The sequence below is a fragment of the Panthera leo genome, chromosome B3 (genome assembly GCF_018350215.1).
Source record: "Panthera leo isolate Ple1 chromosome B3, P.leo_Ple1_pat1.1, whole genome shotgun sequence".
In the NCBI taxonomy this organism is placed as follows: Eukaryota; Metazoa; Chordata; class Mammalia; order Carnivora; family Felidae; genus Panthera; species Panthera leo.
Genome location: NC_056684.1, coordinates 31977884 through 31995100, shown reverse-complemented (window position 1 = coordinate 31995100; position 17217 = coordinate 31977884). Strand labels below are relative to the sequence as shown.

The 17217-nt window shown below is 53.3% G+C and overlaps 1 protein-coding gene across 3 annotated transcripts in view; it reads left to right on the top strand.

Moving 5' to 3' along the window:
- Positions 1–6659, top strand: part of PML (PML nuclear body scaffold) — a 39755-nt gene extending 33096 nt beyond the window's left edge. The window contains exons 8-9 of one of the 3 annotated variants that reach the window (XM_042941439.1): positions 2887–3037; positions 4096–6659. In XM_042941439.1, coding sequence (XP_042797373.1) covers positions 2887–3037; positions 4096–4871 — 927 coding nt within the window. In that variant the 3' untranslated portion in view covers positions 4872–6659. The remainder of the gene's footprint in view (positions 1–2886; positions 3038–4095) is intronic. The other 2 variants (XM_042941440.1, XM_042941441.1) reach the window with 2 other exon arrangements.
- Positions 6660–17217: the final 10558 nt, after the last annotated feature.

Sequence of the window (17217 nt, the reverse complement as noted above, 5' to 3'; positions counted from 1 at the left end):
TTTCCCCACTTTTCACTTTCCAGGCCGAGCACACGGGCTCCAGTCTTCCCCACTCCATTGGCTTCTGCCACCATTCCTTTTCCCTTCCCAGGACATGTCAAGCCTTTTCCAATAAAAGGCCCTTGCCTGGCTTGGGCCCGGGTCTCTGTGCCTCTCCGTCTACACTCTCCGCCCACACACTCGCCCAGCGGGCAGCGCTATGGGCATTGGAACATAGGGCTTCGGGTAGTGAGCAGGGGGCAGAAAGCCTTCCTGCCCCAGAGCCTCTCATGCCGATTGTCCTTTTGCTAAACCTGGGTCTTGAGAAAAGTCCTTTTTAAGCATGCGGGCACTTCCTGGCCACGTTGCTGGGACGTAAAGCAGGGAGAGGGAGTGGGGTTTACAGCTGGCTGGAGTTGAGTGGAAGGCGTGCTGGCAAGATCATCTCCGTGCAGTAGCCCCGAGGGTGAGGAAGGATCAGAAAGGAAGAGGAGTCAGAGCTGGAAGTTCCAGCCTTCTCTCCATTGACAAGCTCAGCAGAAAGGGGGTGTCCTTTTATTAAGGGAGCCACCAAGTTCTTCTGTAAGTTCAGGACAAAAGACATTCTGCCACTATAAGAGAAAATGACCCCAGGGCAATGGGAGGGCGTAAAAATGAGATTCTGATGGCCATCATAATGACCCTGGTTGGGGCTCCTGGGTGGCTCAGTTGGTTGAACAACTGACTCTTGATTTTGGCTCAGGTCGTGATCTCACAGTTGCAGGATCGAGCCCCACATAGGGCTCCACGTTGAACTGAGTGTCGAGCCTTCTTGGGATTCTCTCTCTCCCTCTCTCTGCCCCTTCCCTGCTCACACTCTCTGTCTCTCTCAAAAGAAGTAAATAAACTTTAAAAAAATAAACAACCTGGTATAGAAATGGAGCTAGCCCAAAGATGCAGCTGTGTTGCTGTCCCGGGAGCTCAAGTCTTGAAAGAAGATACCCAAAGAGGTGACCAAGGCTCTAAGGCCTGAGAAGACATTCCAGAAGGAAGGAGGCAGGCGGAAGAACTCAGGGCCACTGCACGGGCTCTTGCAGTCATGCTGGGAGCCAAAAGAGGAAGGAAGATGAGACAGCTCCGGGTGCCGTGTCGGTGGGGACAGAGAAGCCTCAGCCAAAGGGACAGCTCTTCAGTCCGGGGGAGGACACAGCAAGGAGAGCCCAGCTCTTTCCACCACCCCAGGTGCAAGGGCAATGTCTGGAAGGTTGAAGATAAAAACCAGCTGGGTTTTCCCTCAAGGAAAGAAGGTGGAGTATCTGGTCTAGCAACTTCGAGGAAGATTCCTGGAGAAGGTTCCTCACAGGGAGGAAAGGGAGCTGCCACAGTGAGACAGAAGATGCAGAGCAACCCTTGCAAAATAAACCTTTGATGCGTGGCCGATCGAGGATCCAGATATGCGAGGCGTTTGACGAAGACTTTTATTGGGACCTTATGTATAGAATCCCCGAACTCCAGGCTTCTCTAAGCAAGAGCAGCTCTAGATGGATTCATAGTGAATGTCTTTCTCTATCAGTGACCGGGAGGAAGTTGGTGAGCCTGGGGTAGGGCTATGAAAAGCCAATGAAGTGAAAATCGGCCACTCCTGGGGAAAACCAGCATATTTTACCTGTGGCTAGTAAGGACTTTGCTCTTGGCTGAAGTTTTGTTAAAATGTTTCACCTGGTGAATAAAAGGGCCAAGGCCCATGCTTATTACCTGCCGAGCCAAGGACATTAGCCAGAGGCCAGCGTTCATCCTTGGAGGCTTCAGATAGCCCCGAGTGAGGCAGCCTGTAAGTAGGAAAGACCCGAGGGCTGCTCTGGACTCTGTCCCAGCAGTACCCCCAGCTGGCCGTGTGACGTTGGCCACGTCCTTTCCCCCTGGTCTCTGGCTCACGTCCACAGGTGGCATTCACAGGAAGTTCTGAGCAGGCCTCCCGAGACATCGGCTGGCTTTGGCAGCTTTGCAGATGATGAGCCTCTACCGCCCTCTGTAGCCGCAGCCCCTTGGGGCTCACGGAGACAGAGCCCTTCCCCCACCCTGAGGCCTTTCAAATTTTTTGTCTTGGTGCTGGTGAGAACAGGGCCTTGGGTGCCCAGGCTAGAGGAGCCCCGGGCCTGAGGCTTCCTTAAGCAGCTGGCTCCTGGATGCTAAATGACAGAGGGCCTCCAGGCTTCGTGTGTCCACCCAGATGTGGCATTCCTGAGGCGAGCGGTCCCCCTAAGACACTGGAGCCTTGGCTGGCTATGGGGACAAGAAGAGCCAAGCTCCTGGCCCCTTCCAGAGAAACCTCAGGTTTGAGATGAGGCTCCTTCCTCCCGTCCCAAGAAGTGTTTCTTCTGAGTCTGTTCAGAGAGAAGGGAGCAGCAGACCCCTCCGGCCCTGCCCACCAGAGCACTGGCCCCTTCCCTGAGCTTCCAGACCCGGCGCTATGCGCCCATGTGCACACTCACACATGCTCACATTCCCACACACCTGTCAACACAGGTTCATAAATTCACACCCGATGTGCACACACACATTTGGCATTTGCATTCATTCCCATGCTCGTGCTTTTGCACACACTCGTCTGCGTGATCTCAGCCTTTCGCCCCTACTCACAAACGTGTGGTTCCCACACGGCCCTCACACGTGCACATGCACACTGACATCCATTCATACGCACACATCCTCATGCACACGCACTCGCTTAGACGGATATACACCTTCCCCTTCCCCTCTCTCCCGCATGTGTGTGCGGATGCCCCCCCCCGCCCACCATACCAGCTTGCTCCTGTTCCCACGTTCACATCACACACGCACACCGGCCCGTGGGCACATGCTCACCTTGCCAACACGCCCCCCTCTCGCCCTCCGGGCCCCTGACCTGTTGGTTTCTCTGTGTTGCAGTCCTCCCGGGAGCTGGACGACAGCAGCAGCGAGTCCAGTGACCTCCAACTGGAGGGTCCCAGCTCTTTGAGGGTCCTGGATGAGAGCCTCGCCGACCCCCAAGCAGAAGACAGGCCCCTGGTTTTCTTTGACCTCAAGATTGACAGTGAAAGTGGGTTCTCCAGTGGCCACCCCCACCCCTTTCTAGCTTAGTCTCTGAGCCCCCGAAGTAGGTGCAGGCAGAGCTATGTTCTGGGCCCGGGAGAGCCCAGAGCTCTGGCCAATGACTGCAGCCAGAGAGCAGGCAGTCCCTGAGTCCCAGCCTCCCCTGGGACTCCAGGTGTACACTTGGTTGTCTGAATAAGGACTTCCAGGGCCTGAAAGCATGAGGCAGGTGCATCCGTGAGCTCACCCCTGACCAGCGCTTCTCTAGAGACCCTTGGCAACACACTTGTAAACAGAACACAATGTGGGAAGTCACTGCTAGGAGGCCAGCGATCCAAGCAAGGCCTTAAGCTGTGGCTGCAGTTCTGAGTACAGAGCTCATTCCACAGGGAGGCCGACAAAGCCCAGGTCACGGAGAAAGATGACCCCTTCTCCCAGAAGCCCCTCAACTCTCCACGGTGCTGACCCTGGCCTCGCAATGCCCTTCCCCGAACCAGAAGGTTCCGGCCTGCCCTGTGGCACAGACCCAGCACGGGGCCAGCCCAGCCAGACAGAAGTAGTGGGTTTCCCTAGGACAGGGGAGTCCTTCGCAGACCTCACAGGGCAGCTGTGAGCCATGTTCTGAGTGGAGTAGTTTGGGCAGGTGTGCTGTCTGCCTGGGCTGGGAATCTCGGCTCAGTGACGATGGGATTGGAGGCTGGGGCAGGGGGGAGAGGATGCGGTGGAAACAACAAAGGGTCCCGAGTGTAGGCGGGTAAGGCTAACAGAAGCCGGACAGGAGGGACCTGGATCTAAACTGTTTGGCAAACTCTGGGGCTGGGGACAGGGGCAGGGGGGCAGGGGGGAGCTGGACTCCCACCAGGTGAGTAGGGGGTGTTTGGAAAGCAGCCCGCCCTCCCCTTCTGACCCCTGTCCCCTTTGGAGCCAGCATAGAGCTGCATTTGGAGGCTGACGCTTGGGTCCTGCCAGCAGGCCCCCAGGTGGGGTCCTAGAGCTTCCACTGCTCCCGCCCTGGGCCCCCCACCCCGCCCCTGGGGCCTCACCTTGCCCTTCTCTCCTGCCCAGCCCAGAAGATTAGCCAGCTGGCAGCCGTGAACCGGGAGAGTGAGTTCCGCGTGCTCATCCAGCCCGAGGCCTTCTTCAGCATCTACTCCAAGGCCGTCTCCCTGGAGGTAGGGCTACAGCACTTCCTTGGCTTCCTGGGCTCCATGCGCCGCCCCATCTTGGCCTGCTACAAGCTGTGGGGGCCCGGCCTCCCCAACTTCTTCCGGGCCCTGGAGGACATGAACAGGCTGTGGGAGTTTCAGGAGGTCATCTCGGGCTTCCTGGCCGCTCTGCCCCTCATCCGGGAGCGCGTGCCCAGGGCCAGCAGCTTCAAACTCAAGAGTCTGGCCAAGACCTACCTGGCGAGAAACATGAGCGAACGCAGCGCCCTGGCCGCCGTGCTGGCCATGCGAGACCTGTGCCGCCTCCTCGAGGTCTCCCCGGGCCCCCAGCTGGCCCAGCACGTCTACTCCTTCAGCAGCCTGCAGTGCTTTGCGTCCCTGCAGCCCCTGGTGCAGGCGGCCGCCCTGCTCCGGGCCGAGGCCCGCCTCTTGGCCCTCCACAACGTGAGCTTCACCGAGCTGCTGACCGCACACCGCCGTGACCCAGAGCGGGGCTTGAAGAAGTACAGCCGCTACCTGAGCCTGCAGACCACCTCGTCACCCCCCATGCAGCGCGCTGTCAACCTGCAGGCTCTGAGCAGCTACTTCAAAGGCCTGTCGGAGGAGGCCGCCGTGGCACGGGCAGAAGGCATCGCTGGCCACAGCTTGGCAGAAAAGGCGCCCCAGCAGAGCTGAGAGGAGGCGATGACCGGCTTGGAATCTCAGGGGGGCCGAGAGGGATGAGGCCTCTGAGCAGGCCCCACCCATGACCGCATTTCCAGGCCCCGGGCCCCAGTACGCAGTTGTCATTTGGTCCAGAATCAGTTCTCTCGGACCAAATTCCCCTTCTCGAAAAGCCCCACAGAGAAGGTTCTAAGTCCAAGTCCTAATCCCCCAGGGGCCACCAAATCCCCATTCCGGCTTTGGGAGCACCAGTGGGTTGGTTCCCCAGACACCTGGCCCCTCTCCTCCAGGAGCCAAAACCAGGGAGGTTTTACGTGAAGAAGGCCCCCAGCCACCCAACTCGCCACCTCCACGAGTGTCCCTGCAGTTCCTCCCTGACCCCGGCCACTGCCCTGGGCGACCTGCCAACAGCCCCCGTGGACACTGCCTGCCGGCGACACCCCACAGGCACCCAAAGTGCCTCTCAACCAAACCACCATCATGAGTTTGGGTTTTCCCACCACCTGCCTGTCTGAAGGCCGGCTCCCTGGTCACTTCTCCTTTGGGGATAAAAATGCATTTTCATCCCCACGGGGCCTTGTGTCTGCAGAGACAGAATCTGCTGCCCCATGTCTGTCCCACCTTCCAGAGTCTGACCCTTCCAAGCTTGCTTCTTTCCTTCTGGCCACCCAGATGCCTCTCCTTTAGTCAGGCTTTTCTCTTTGGTCCTCAGGCCATCAGCCCCTCTCAGGGTGGCTTTTGCTCTCTCTGTACCGCCCCCTCAGCCCGATTAGGAATGTCCTCTAGCCCAGGGCTGCCCGCCACACACACTAGGAGCCCTCAGCGTTGGCATCCCCTGAGAGTCGCTACACCAGACCTCTGGGATCAGCATCTCTTAGGCGGGCCCAGCAAGCTGTTTTAGCACGTTCTCCAACTGGTTCTGATGCCCGCTAAGAACCGGTGCTCTGATAGACTGCTTCCCGAAAGAGCAGCAGAGAAAGTCCTGGCCCCGACTGGGCACGTTGACTGTGACCTAGGAAATGACCCCTGGTGTCTCCACTGTCAAATGGGCCAATTGGCCCAGATGGGCTCAGAGCTCCCATTCCAGTTCCTCCATACTGGGACTTTAGGCATGGACGGCAGCCACCGAGCCAGTGGACAAGATGGTTTTCAACCTAAAACCTGGCTCTCAGCCCTAATCTAAGCTAAGGTCCTCAATCTGTGGTCACACCAGAGGGCAGCAGCAGAACTCAGCAAGGTCAGGGCCTTCCCTCTGACTAGCAGAACCACTGTCCCTCCCCATCTCCTCTCCCTTCCCCCTCCCTTGGCTCCCGCAGCTGGGCCACAGCCCAGGGCCTCCTGCCCCTATTGCCTGAGCTTTCACAGGAGTGAAGTCTGTGTGCCCACACCTCAGCCCCCGTCCGCTGGGTGCCCTGGAGATAGATCCACGAAGGGATTACATGGGAACCAGCTACCACAGTGGGAGTGTCAACTCTAACCGTGAGCTTTGACGTGTTTAAAATAGCATTCGAGTGTAAAGCGAGTGCCGGCTCAAAAGCTGTGGGAACAGCCTGATGGATGAGGGGAAGAGGAGGCCGGGCCCCAGCCTGACTGTGCTGACCATCCTGGCAAATGCAAGGCAGCCCTTGGGCCACCACTCGTATTTTCTTCCCTCAGCCTCCCCCCGAACGAGGCAGTGCCCGCTGGTTTACAGCCCTCCCGTGCTTGCCATCTGCAGATGTAGTTGACCACAGGTTTTATAACAAAGGGCTCTTCTGCCCTCTCTCCATTTATGCAGCCTTTAATAAAGATGTGAATGCTCAAAGTCTCAGGCACCAAACTCTGCTCAGCCCACCCGGGAGCCACTGAGCAGTTTCTTGTCTGCGTTAAAGCGGGGCGGGGAGCGGGGGTTGGGGGGGGAGGTTCCCGAACATGGGGGAGTTGCACTTTGCGAAGTCCTGTCAGGGCTTAGCAGAGCCCAGAGCTCCTTGTTGCTCACATCTGTGAGCCCCTCCCCCGCCCCCATTCCAAAAGAGAAGACCCAGGGTGGGCCCGTCAGGGATCCTCTCCCAAAAGGAGAGGCACATGGAGGAAAAGGGGTGCCAGTTTCAAGAATTACCCTCTAGAGGGAGTCAGGAGCCAGAGACCAGCATCTGTAAGAACGTCACCTCTGCCCCCTGCCGGGTAATCTCACACCCCTGTTTGTGTCCCCAGAGTCACAGGTGGTAACACCCTTAACAAGAGGGAGGGGAGCCCAGGATGTTAGCAATGTGTAATTAATGTGTCGCTGTCCGGGCTGTCTTGTCTGGGGTGTCCCAAATGGAATCCACATTAGTATCTGCAGGGGTTCCCACGGCACAGGCCATCACCCGTAACCCCACCTCCCTGGCCCAGATGACCAGATTCCAGCCCTGGAGTTTTAGCTTCTAAGAGCAAGTCCACATGTGTCCCCTGTGCTTCATCTTTGAATGCTATCTCAGATTCATCCATGTCAACTAACCATGAACTTGCTGGGCTGGAAGTCAGGGCACTGAGTTTTCAATTCTCACTCCATAACCTCTGACTGGTCTGGTATGTCAAATTCACTGAGGCTTGGGCTCCAACTCTATCCAATGGGACAATACAGATCATTTTTACCTCACAGGCGCTTGCATGAACCAATGAGGGAATGTGCAAATAGCTTTTTAATATGTGAAGAACCACACAGGGACCCCTGGGTGGCTCATTCGGTTGAGCGTCCAACTTCGGCTCAGGTCATGATCTCACAGTTCATGGGCTCACGCCCCGCGTCGGGCTCTGTGCTGACAGCTCAGAGCCTGGAGCCTGCTTTGGATTCTGCGTCTCCCTCTCTCTCTGCCCCTCCCCACCTCAAGAAGAAATAAACCTCAAAAACAATGTAATATGTGAAGAACCACACAAATATACGATCTTATTTTACAGGCAACCAAGATGACAGCTTTACTGCTTCGTGAGTTATAAAAATGAACAGGTATTAGATCTTAGCAAAAAAATACACATGGGCTTGGCTTCAGGCAATACAGAACAAGATCTGGGACAGAGCAGACAATTGTGGGGGGTCCTAGGGTCCAAGGTAGTCAGGGGAGTCCACCTTGCAGTGGCTGACAAGTGGGTGGCTCTGTGTCCCCAACACAGCCAAATGGGGGATTTCAACCACACACACCTGAAGCAGAGAAACCAGCTCAGCCATGGCCAGTCCTGCCTGCTCCAGGGCCTTCCTTCTGAGATCCAAGGGCTCACACTCCCAGAAACATCATCACTCAGAAATCTGCTTGTGTGTGTATATATATATATATATATATATATATATATATATATATATACACACACGCACATACATATATTATATATATGTATATATATACATGTATATATGTATATATATACACACACATACATATTATTATATATATGTATTATATATGTATTATATATATTATATATGTATTATATATTACATAATATATGTATTATATATTATATATGTAATTATATAATATATATGTATAATGTATATATAATATATTATATATTATGTATATATTTAATTATATAATATAATATACTATGTATATATTTAATAATATATATAATAATATATATTTAATAATAATATATAATATATTATATATATTTAAGTTTATTTATTTTTGAGAGAGAGAGATCGCACACACACACGAGGAAGAGACAGAAAGAGAGGGAGACAGAGAATCCCAGGCAGGCTCCACACTATCAGCACAAAGCCCCACAAGGGGCTCGCACTCACAAACCGTGAGATCATGACCTGAGCCGAAACCAAGAGTAAGTTGCTCAACCGACTGAGCCACCCAGGAGCCCCTCAGAAATCCGCTTTAACTCCAAGCCCGCTCTTCCTTCTACCTGCACAACACCTGGCTGGTGCCTGGCCCTGCTGTCGCCCTCCCCCTTCCCTCCTCCTCCAGTCCCGGCTGCCACACTTCATCCTTATTCCTCCCCCACACTCACTCTGACCCCTAGTCCCAACCCTGACAATTCTCCCTATCTCAGAGTTTACCCTTCACCCTGCACCTCCCCGCAGGCCCAGCCCCTGCAAGGTTCCTGCATCCTCTGACTTCAGGCTTGTCTGCACCCCACACCCTAGGTGTCCCCAGCCCCTGAGTCTAGAGTAGAGGGGTCTTCTCTCACCTTTCTTCACTCCTCGCAGGGGAACTCGACAGTTAATGACACCAAAAGGCAAGTCAGAGAAAGTAGCACGTCGTGAACCCCGCCCAGAGGGAAGGGAGCCCAGCTAGAGCTGCTCCCAGATTCGGCCGGCAGGGGGCGCTGCAGCCCCGCCGGGCCTCGCAGTCAGGCTGGGTTCCACGTGGGTGGGGAGTGAAGGTGCGTGGGGCTTGGGCTCCGAGCAGCTCAGTCTTTCCCTGAGCGCCCCCTCCCCTGCACTTCCGGTGGTATGGGAGGTAGCTTTAGGTGGATGGTGCGTGGAAAAACCTTTCAAAAACGTCAACCATGTTGTCCTTCCTGTTAACAGCTATTAGAAAAAAATATGACCAGCATATCAAAACCGTGATTTCTGGAATATAGATGCTCAGAATAACGATAAACTGGGATTATTTAAAGGTCTAATTTAAGAACATATATGAGGTAACTACAATCTCAGAAGGAACACAGATGTAGCAAAACTTGTGTGGAAGGGAGGAACTTAATTTCGGGAAATACTGGTGGAATCAGGGTGAAGGTTATGGATGTGGGTTAGAGCTAAGGTTAGGGCCCAGGTTTGAACTGGGGTAGGGATGGGGTGGAGTTAGAAGTCGGGTGAGGCCTAAGGTTAGGATTTGGGGCTAATATCAAATTTAGGGGCACATTTGGTGATGAAGGTTAGCAATGGAGTGAAGAATAGCAAAGAAATTAGAGTCACTCTTGAGGCTACAGGGATTTGTCACTTTAGCAGCTGAAGAGTCCATGAGACCATGGACAGATGGGCAGGAGCTTCTGAGAACCCCTTCATACGGCACCCTAAGTGTGGTCTGCATCCCTCCCCAGCATCCTCTTCTAGAAGCACCCCACAGGGGTTCCACCTGAGCTCACCGAACCCCAGGGATAGGGGAGGCACAGTGATGGTCCAATCCAGGACTGAGAGCCTCCAGCACGAGCAGGTGAATACTGCCCCCAGTTGACACAACCGGAAGGTAACTACGTGCTAAACACGATCTTCTCACTTAGCACAGGTAACCTCATGGAGCCTTCCGTGTGGCCCTCTGCCGTGACATGATCACCGTCTTTCTACAGATGAACACAGGGCGGGGGGGGGGGGGGGCAGGAAGGTCATGCACCAGGCTCAAAGTCATTAAATTGGTATGTGGCAGAGTTGGGGTTTGCCCAGCAGGGCACCTGTGTCTAGACTGGCACCATCTGTGACCTGTGCCCATGAGGCTGCCTGCCGGGTGCACTGCCCTGCCACTGGGGGTGGTGAGCAGCTCTCCACCCTCTCCTTCCTGTACCCTCCTGGTCTGTTGGTCTCACAAGATGAAAAATTCAAGCTTCAGAAGGCTAATATCCCAACCTCCTGCTCCCAGTGCTTGAATTTATCCTAATTTTTTCTTTAAGGCCAGTGCTTCTCAAACCTTTCTCTCTCTCTTTTTTTTTTATTTCTCCCATACAGAGCTTCTTTAAACATATTTTTTCCCAGTCATGACTCCCCCCCCAATGAAATTTTAATACCATAGATGCCCTGTAGTTTCCTCAGGATTCTCTACATTAAGAAATCACATCATCTGCAAATAGCAACAATTTTACTTCTTCCTTACGCACAGGTATGGTATATCTGTTTATGTACTGTGGTCCTTTGGAGGTCAGAAACCACTGAAATATCTAAAGTGGTTAATGTGCCCCTCTTGAGCCAATTTTCGTCCTCTGCGGGTTGATATTTCTCCTGTTGAGAATGCATGATTTAGGGTAAGGCGCCAGCCCCGGTTACAATGCAGGTAAGAAGGCTTGGGGAGGGCGTGGTATTAACCCCTCCTTGTGGCTCAGTTCACAGGTGGGAATGAGGTGGGAAAGGGCTGCAGGGAGATGGAAACAAACTTGAGCAAAGGTCTGTCTGGACAGGCTTCCTTGGGTTAACCTCGGTCCCGACTGGGCCTAGTGGCTGAGTCTTGGGCTAGGGGAAAATGGGGGCAGCACCATCATTTATTTTTATGTTCGAACCCAGGTGTCAGCTCCAGACCCTTTGGGTTTGAATTAAGCAGATGCCTATGGTGATCTATTGAGAGAAGGGTCTAGAATTTCAACTGACTCCCCTTCTCAAAAAAAACAAAACAGAAAGTTTAAAAGGTCTCTGCCCACCCTTACAAAATGCATTTGCTGACAAGTGAAGGGAAAATTCCTTCATTCTTGGCTCAAGGAACTTCCTTAAACTCAGCCCTGAGGAATTCTTTAAAGGCCAGCTGCCTGGACGATGCTAAAGTCAGTTTATAAATATAAATATCCCAAACTTGATAGCCAAGCAGATTACAAAAGCTAGCTAGCTAACCACAGAAATTTTCCACAAAGCTAGCCAGCCAAACAAGTGTGAGAGGAGATATTGTGAAACCCAGTCCACCTGTCTGATCGCCTAAAACTGTTGACCAGACTGAGCGCAGAGGGCCTGGGTATAGAATTTACCCCGGCAGACCCTCTTTTGGAGTTCTAGAGCCACCAAGCCCTGGCTGACACCAGGATGGACCGATTCCACAGCCAATTAGACCAGCCAAGGAGGAGGCAGAGGATGGGTGAGGCTGGGCCCATGATGGAGCAGCCAGTGAGTCTGCTTGGGAGTGAGGAAGGGTGCAGGGTGGTGGTTAGGACACAGTCTTTGGAGGAACCTGACTCATAATCCTAGCTCTGCTGTGTGACCTTGGGCAAGCTACTTAGCCTCTGTGGCCTCATATGCAAATTGGGGGTGATAATACAGACTTCGAAAATGATAAGGATTAAATGAGATGATGTACATAAAGACTAAACTGTGAATGGGCAATGCTCAACAAAAAATAACTCTGTATCTCCAACGCCCTAGAGAAGGCACTGTTGCTGACCCCACAAAGCCCTGTGGGCTTCTTCCCTTCACTGCCTTCCCCTCCTCCTCCCCTCCTCCTCCTCTCCCCTCCCTCGGCCTTCCCCCTCCCCTCCTCCCTTCCCCTTTCAGGCCCCTCCCCCTCCTCTCCTTTTTTCCCTCCCTTCTCTCCCTCTCCCTCTCCGGATGATTTCTAGTCCATTTAAGATCTGGGAGACCCTGTCCCCACTACTTCTCCCAAGAATTCGGTCTCCACCTCTCCAAGCCTCCACAACTGTCTCCTCTACCCCAACGGTGGGGTCACCCTGCAGATGGAAAGATGGAGGGATTTACTGCTGTCCCTTCCTTCCTCGGCCTGCACCTGGCTACCAGACACAGCCATCTGCAGGAAGGTCACATTGCAGCACCAGCAGAGATGTGGGTTGGACAGAAGAGGTCCTGGGAGAAGCAAATAAATACATCAAGTTTCCAGCTGGGGTTGGAGATAAGGGCTCAGGGAGATGAGGCTGAGGCGGTCCCTGGCTTCGCAGGGAAAACCTATTTGGGGGCACTTCAAAGAGGACACTGTGGAGCACTACAGGAGGGGGCTGTTTCTCCTGGGAGGCCACTGAGCATGCTTCTCCCTTTTAGATTTGGCAGGGACAGGCTGAGAGCAAGAATGTGACAGATCTAAGCTCCTGTCTCAGCTGAGACAGGCAGATGGAGAGAGAAACTGAAATGGAGAAGGGAGGGAGACTTTCCCAAAGTCCCCCAGAAAGTCAGTGGAAAAGCAGGGTCAGCCCCCTACTCCCTGGTCTCCCGCTCTGCACCCCCTTACACTAAATTGTGCCTGGCTGTTCCCAAGGCATGGTCGTTAGAACTGGCCTTACCTGGGTGCAGAAATGGACACGCCAAGACCCACCGAAGGGTGGGCTCTCCTTCCTCCAAATCTCTGCCCCAGCCAGCTGCCTGGCAGGGCACAGCCTCCGTCTCTTCCAGACATGGGTAGGGTTCTGCTACTGGGGCCCACGAGCACTGGAGGGGGGTACAGGGGGCCAATACAGGAGACCTGAGTGCGGGCACGTTTCCCACCCAGAAACACCCATCAGATAGGCCACATCTGCCTGAGAGTCCCAAGGGCCTCCTGCGAACCAGCAAGGTCAGCACTGGCCACCAAGCTCAGCCTGCCCTTGACCAGACTGCCCTGGGAGGGAATCTCAGAGAAGTCGCATGCTGGGAGCATTTCCCAGTCCCACCTCCTGTGACCTCCTTCTTGGCCTGTGTTGCCTCCAATAAAATGAAGGGGCTGGGATAGGGGACCTACAGGCCCCAAGATCTAATGATCCGTGACTCTGGACAGCTCCCTGTCTATCCTTCCTCTAAGACAGGTGCGGGATCACAGACCTTCTAGCACCTGCTGGAGCAGACGGAGCCTGTCCTGGGATGCCAGAAGCCCTAAAGTTCACACACCTAAGGAGTCCTGAACATGCTGGGTGGTGGAGGGCGGAGACGGCGTCTGCCTGGTTCACAGCTGCACCGATGCCAAGCACAGCACCTGGCAACATCGAGGAGACTTCATTCCTATTTGTAGAATGAATGCTATAGCAGATCCATTTCTGTGTGCCCATCCCTTGGCTTCTGTGTCTTCTGAGAGCTCACATTAGGCCTGCCCTTGGGCTACTGGAGCTGACTTCCCACAGGCGAGAGAGAGAGAGAGAGAGAGAGAGAGCGAGAGAGAGCGAGAGAGAGAGCTAAGTGCCTGGGGACAGCCCCCCCTAGGGGCAGCCCCTAGTCAATTTCTGACTGCTGTGCATCTATGGAGACCAGAGACGGAAGACCGAGCTTCCCTGCCTAAATCAGTACACGTAGAAACTCTGATGTGTGACTTCTGCCTAGAGCTCCTTGGGATCAGGCTGAGGCTGCGACTTCCTGAAATCACACCCTGGCTTGGCTTCCTCCCCTTCCTCTCCTGCTTCCCTTCTCCCCTGCCAGTTTCTGTGAAGAAATTTCCACAATCCACGGCCTGTGCGTGAATCTTGGTCTCAGCTCTGCTTTCGGAAGCCATCTCCAAAAACAAACGAAGAGCCTGTTGACAGTGAGACCGAAGATAGCAGGAAATTCCGTTTATTCCATGCTGCCATGTGCACTATCGTGCGCTGTTCTGGCTTTGATGGGGACGGTAGATGAGAAGGCTCTGGGCGACCCCCCCAGGAGTTTTCAGCCTGGAGGATAAAGGAGGAGGAGCCCCAACCCCCACCCCAGCCCTGCCCCTTGGGGTCTCCAATGCGCAGCTCAGGTGGGTCTCAGAATACGTGCTCACCGTGACCTCTCTCCACTGATGGCACCAGGCAATGGAGAACTCGGGGCTGCAGAGCAGAGAGAAGTAGCCAGAACCGCAAGAGGAGTTGTGTCTTCCTTCCACATGACCCCACCAGTCAGGGAGCCCCTGGCAGCCTTGGCCATTTCTTCCTGGGCCTATGCACCAGGCTCCCGAAATATTCAGTGATCAGATTTCATCTCTAATGATGTTGCACACACACGCGCACGCACACACACATCCCCTGAATCTGACTATGTGCAGGGCCTTCAAGATACGTTTCGTAGTGGGGCGCCTGGGTGGCTCAGTCGGTTAAGCCTCTGACTTCAGCTCAGGTCACGATCTCATGGTCCGTGAGTTCGAGCCCTGCATCGGGCTCTAGGCTGATGGCTCAGAGCCTGGAGCCTGCTTCCGATTCTGTGTCTCCCTCTCTCTCTGCCCCTCCCCCGTTCATGCTCTGTATCTCTCTGTCTCAAAAATAAGTAAACGTTAAAAAAAAATTTAGCAAAAAAAGATACATCTCATAGTGAGAGGACTCCCCCTGCCCTCAGAGCAATGCACAACAGTTTGGGGGAAAGGGTTTGCCCCTGGGCCCAAGTGTGCTGATGACCATGTTGATGAGTCAGCTGAGTGCGGTGGGAGGGAAAACAAACCACCCAGGGTCATGAGGAAGAGGGCAAGCATTGGTCCCCAGACTTTCCAAAGGAAGCCCCGGCAGAGGCCCCCTAGATGCTCCAACTCAACCTGCAAACTGGCTTCTTCTAAAGCCACAGCACCCAAGAGCCAGCGTCTCAGAGGGCAGCAGCAGTTGAAGGGCCCCCGAGTACGTCCAGCCCACTCTCCTACCTTTGCAAGCACAGAGACCTGAAGAAGAGAGGACAGGAGTTGCTTAAGGTTACACAATCGAGTTTGTGAAGCCGGAAGCTTTGCACCGCTTCCACATTCTTCCCAAGGCCAGGGTACAATTCGTCCTCCTGTTTTCCACCGCGACAGTAAAGTGCCACTCTTCTCCGCCATGGGACCGGGTGACATGTTCAGTCATGTGAAGTCATGTAGGAACATCTTTGAGTTCATAAACATCTCCTGCTCATAAATATCCAACTGAAGACTCAAGCTTCTACTGCTCCCAAAATAGCTTTGGATCCCAGCACAGGCATTTCCAAGAACAAATTTTTATCCTTTCAAGAATTCTGTGAAAGCACAGAATTCTCTAGTTTGTATGTATTCCCACCCAAGAGACCTCCCTCATCCGGGTCACACACTGGGCCCTGATCGTGGTCACGGATGGTAGACATAGACTGGTCTAACCTCCAGATAAGGTGTCGAATATGGTTTAATGTCTCATATGGTTTATTACAAGTATGGTCCATTTCAGCTCAATTCCTTTTGACACAATAGTAGATTACTCTGACCACGCAACTCCCCAGCACTTTTACTTAAAGGGGATTGCTCGCCTGTGGATAATCTTGGGGTTGACTCCTCAACATCTATTTCCGGGCTAGATGATTACTCTGAGCCAATCAATTCAATTCCCTTTACCAGTGATCATTTTATCAGTTGGGAAGGCCTGAGCCAACAGCTGTCCATAAGGCCTAAGGAGAGGCTGTGGCTTCTAGAAGGAGAACCCAGTTTCTCTATTCCACTAGTCTGTTACCACTAAGCATGTTACCCCAGCTGCTGCGGAAGCCCTCCAAGGGCACCAAAGAACACAAGTCTCAAGCAGAAGCCCTGTTAAGGCTGGCAGAGGAGAGGGACTGAGTCTGGGCCACCGAATCAACCAGCCCTAAAGCCAGCCCTCCCTCCTTGTGAGATGATACACATACAGTTTTTAAAACACTTTGAGATGAGACATTTATTATCCGCAGATGGAAGTCCTCCCTTTCCCTGCTTCACCCTATTGCGGAGGCCCAAGACCCCCCACGCTGGGGAGAACCAGTCCTGCCTGGGCTGGTAGAATAGCTAAGCATGCTGCCTCCTCCAGGCAGGAGATCCCCATCTTTACAGAGACAAGCACAGGCCCAGCTAATTACAGGAGATGCCACTGGAAGGGCCTCGCCAGCACGTTAGGCTAATTTCATGAAAGCACTAGGAGGAAGGTCGTGGACCGGATCCCAGATTATTAATAATGTCGAGCTGCATCTGAACCATTCAGGGAATTCCTCCCAGTTGCCTCCAGCAAACTGCCACAGGTTGCTACTTTCCTCTGAAATCAACAGTCTTCCCATATGCAAATGTAGATTTTTTTTTTTGTTTTTCCCTAGAAAATAATTAAAGTCACAGAGCCCAATAAATACTTAAACAGATTGTGGTTTTAATTAAAAACCTTCCACCAGGGCTGCAGCTGCTGGTCTCTCTTTCCAAACAGGCACACTGGTGACAGCTACAGGCATCAGAATCTGAGTTTTAAGTATCTGAGATGAGACTAGACATCTTTACAAATGGTAGTAGTAATTCTGATCGCTACCTATGCCATGGTATGTGGGGGGGTGGGGAGTAAAGAGACATTTGGGGGCTGCTTCTCCCTGTGGGGGAGGCAGGAAGGACACAAGCACGTAGGGGCGTGTGTAGCAGACATCTCTTCATTCTTGTACCCAACTCTGGAAGGCAATAATGATGGCTAATGTTGTAAAAAATAATAGCTCATTTCGGAGTGCTAAGTGCCAGGTACTCAGTGAGCTGCATGCCTTGACTCCTTTAATCCTCAGGGCAACCCAATAATGTAGATATTCTTATTTATAGCCCGTTTTCCTCCTGAGGCACAGAGAGGTTAAGTAACTTGGCCAAGGTCACACAGCTAGTACGTGGTGGAGTCTGATGCTAATACCTTTCCTCCTAACCACCACACAGAGTGTGCAAGAAGGGAAGGAGAGAGAGAAGGTGGGAGGGGGCATTATAAACAGGGACTGGCTTCCCAGAAAGGTGAGCTCTCTGCTGGAAATTAGAAAGAGAAAGCAGCTTCTTGGGAAGAGAGGTAAGAACGTGTTGGCAGGCAAGGGGACAGACTGTAGTAGCTGAAAGATGGGAGCGGGGGAGTGTTC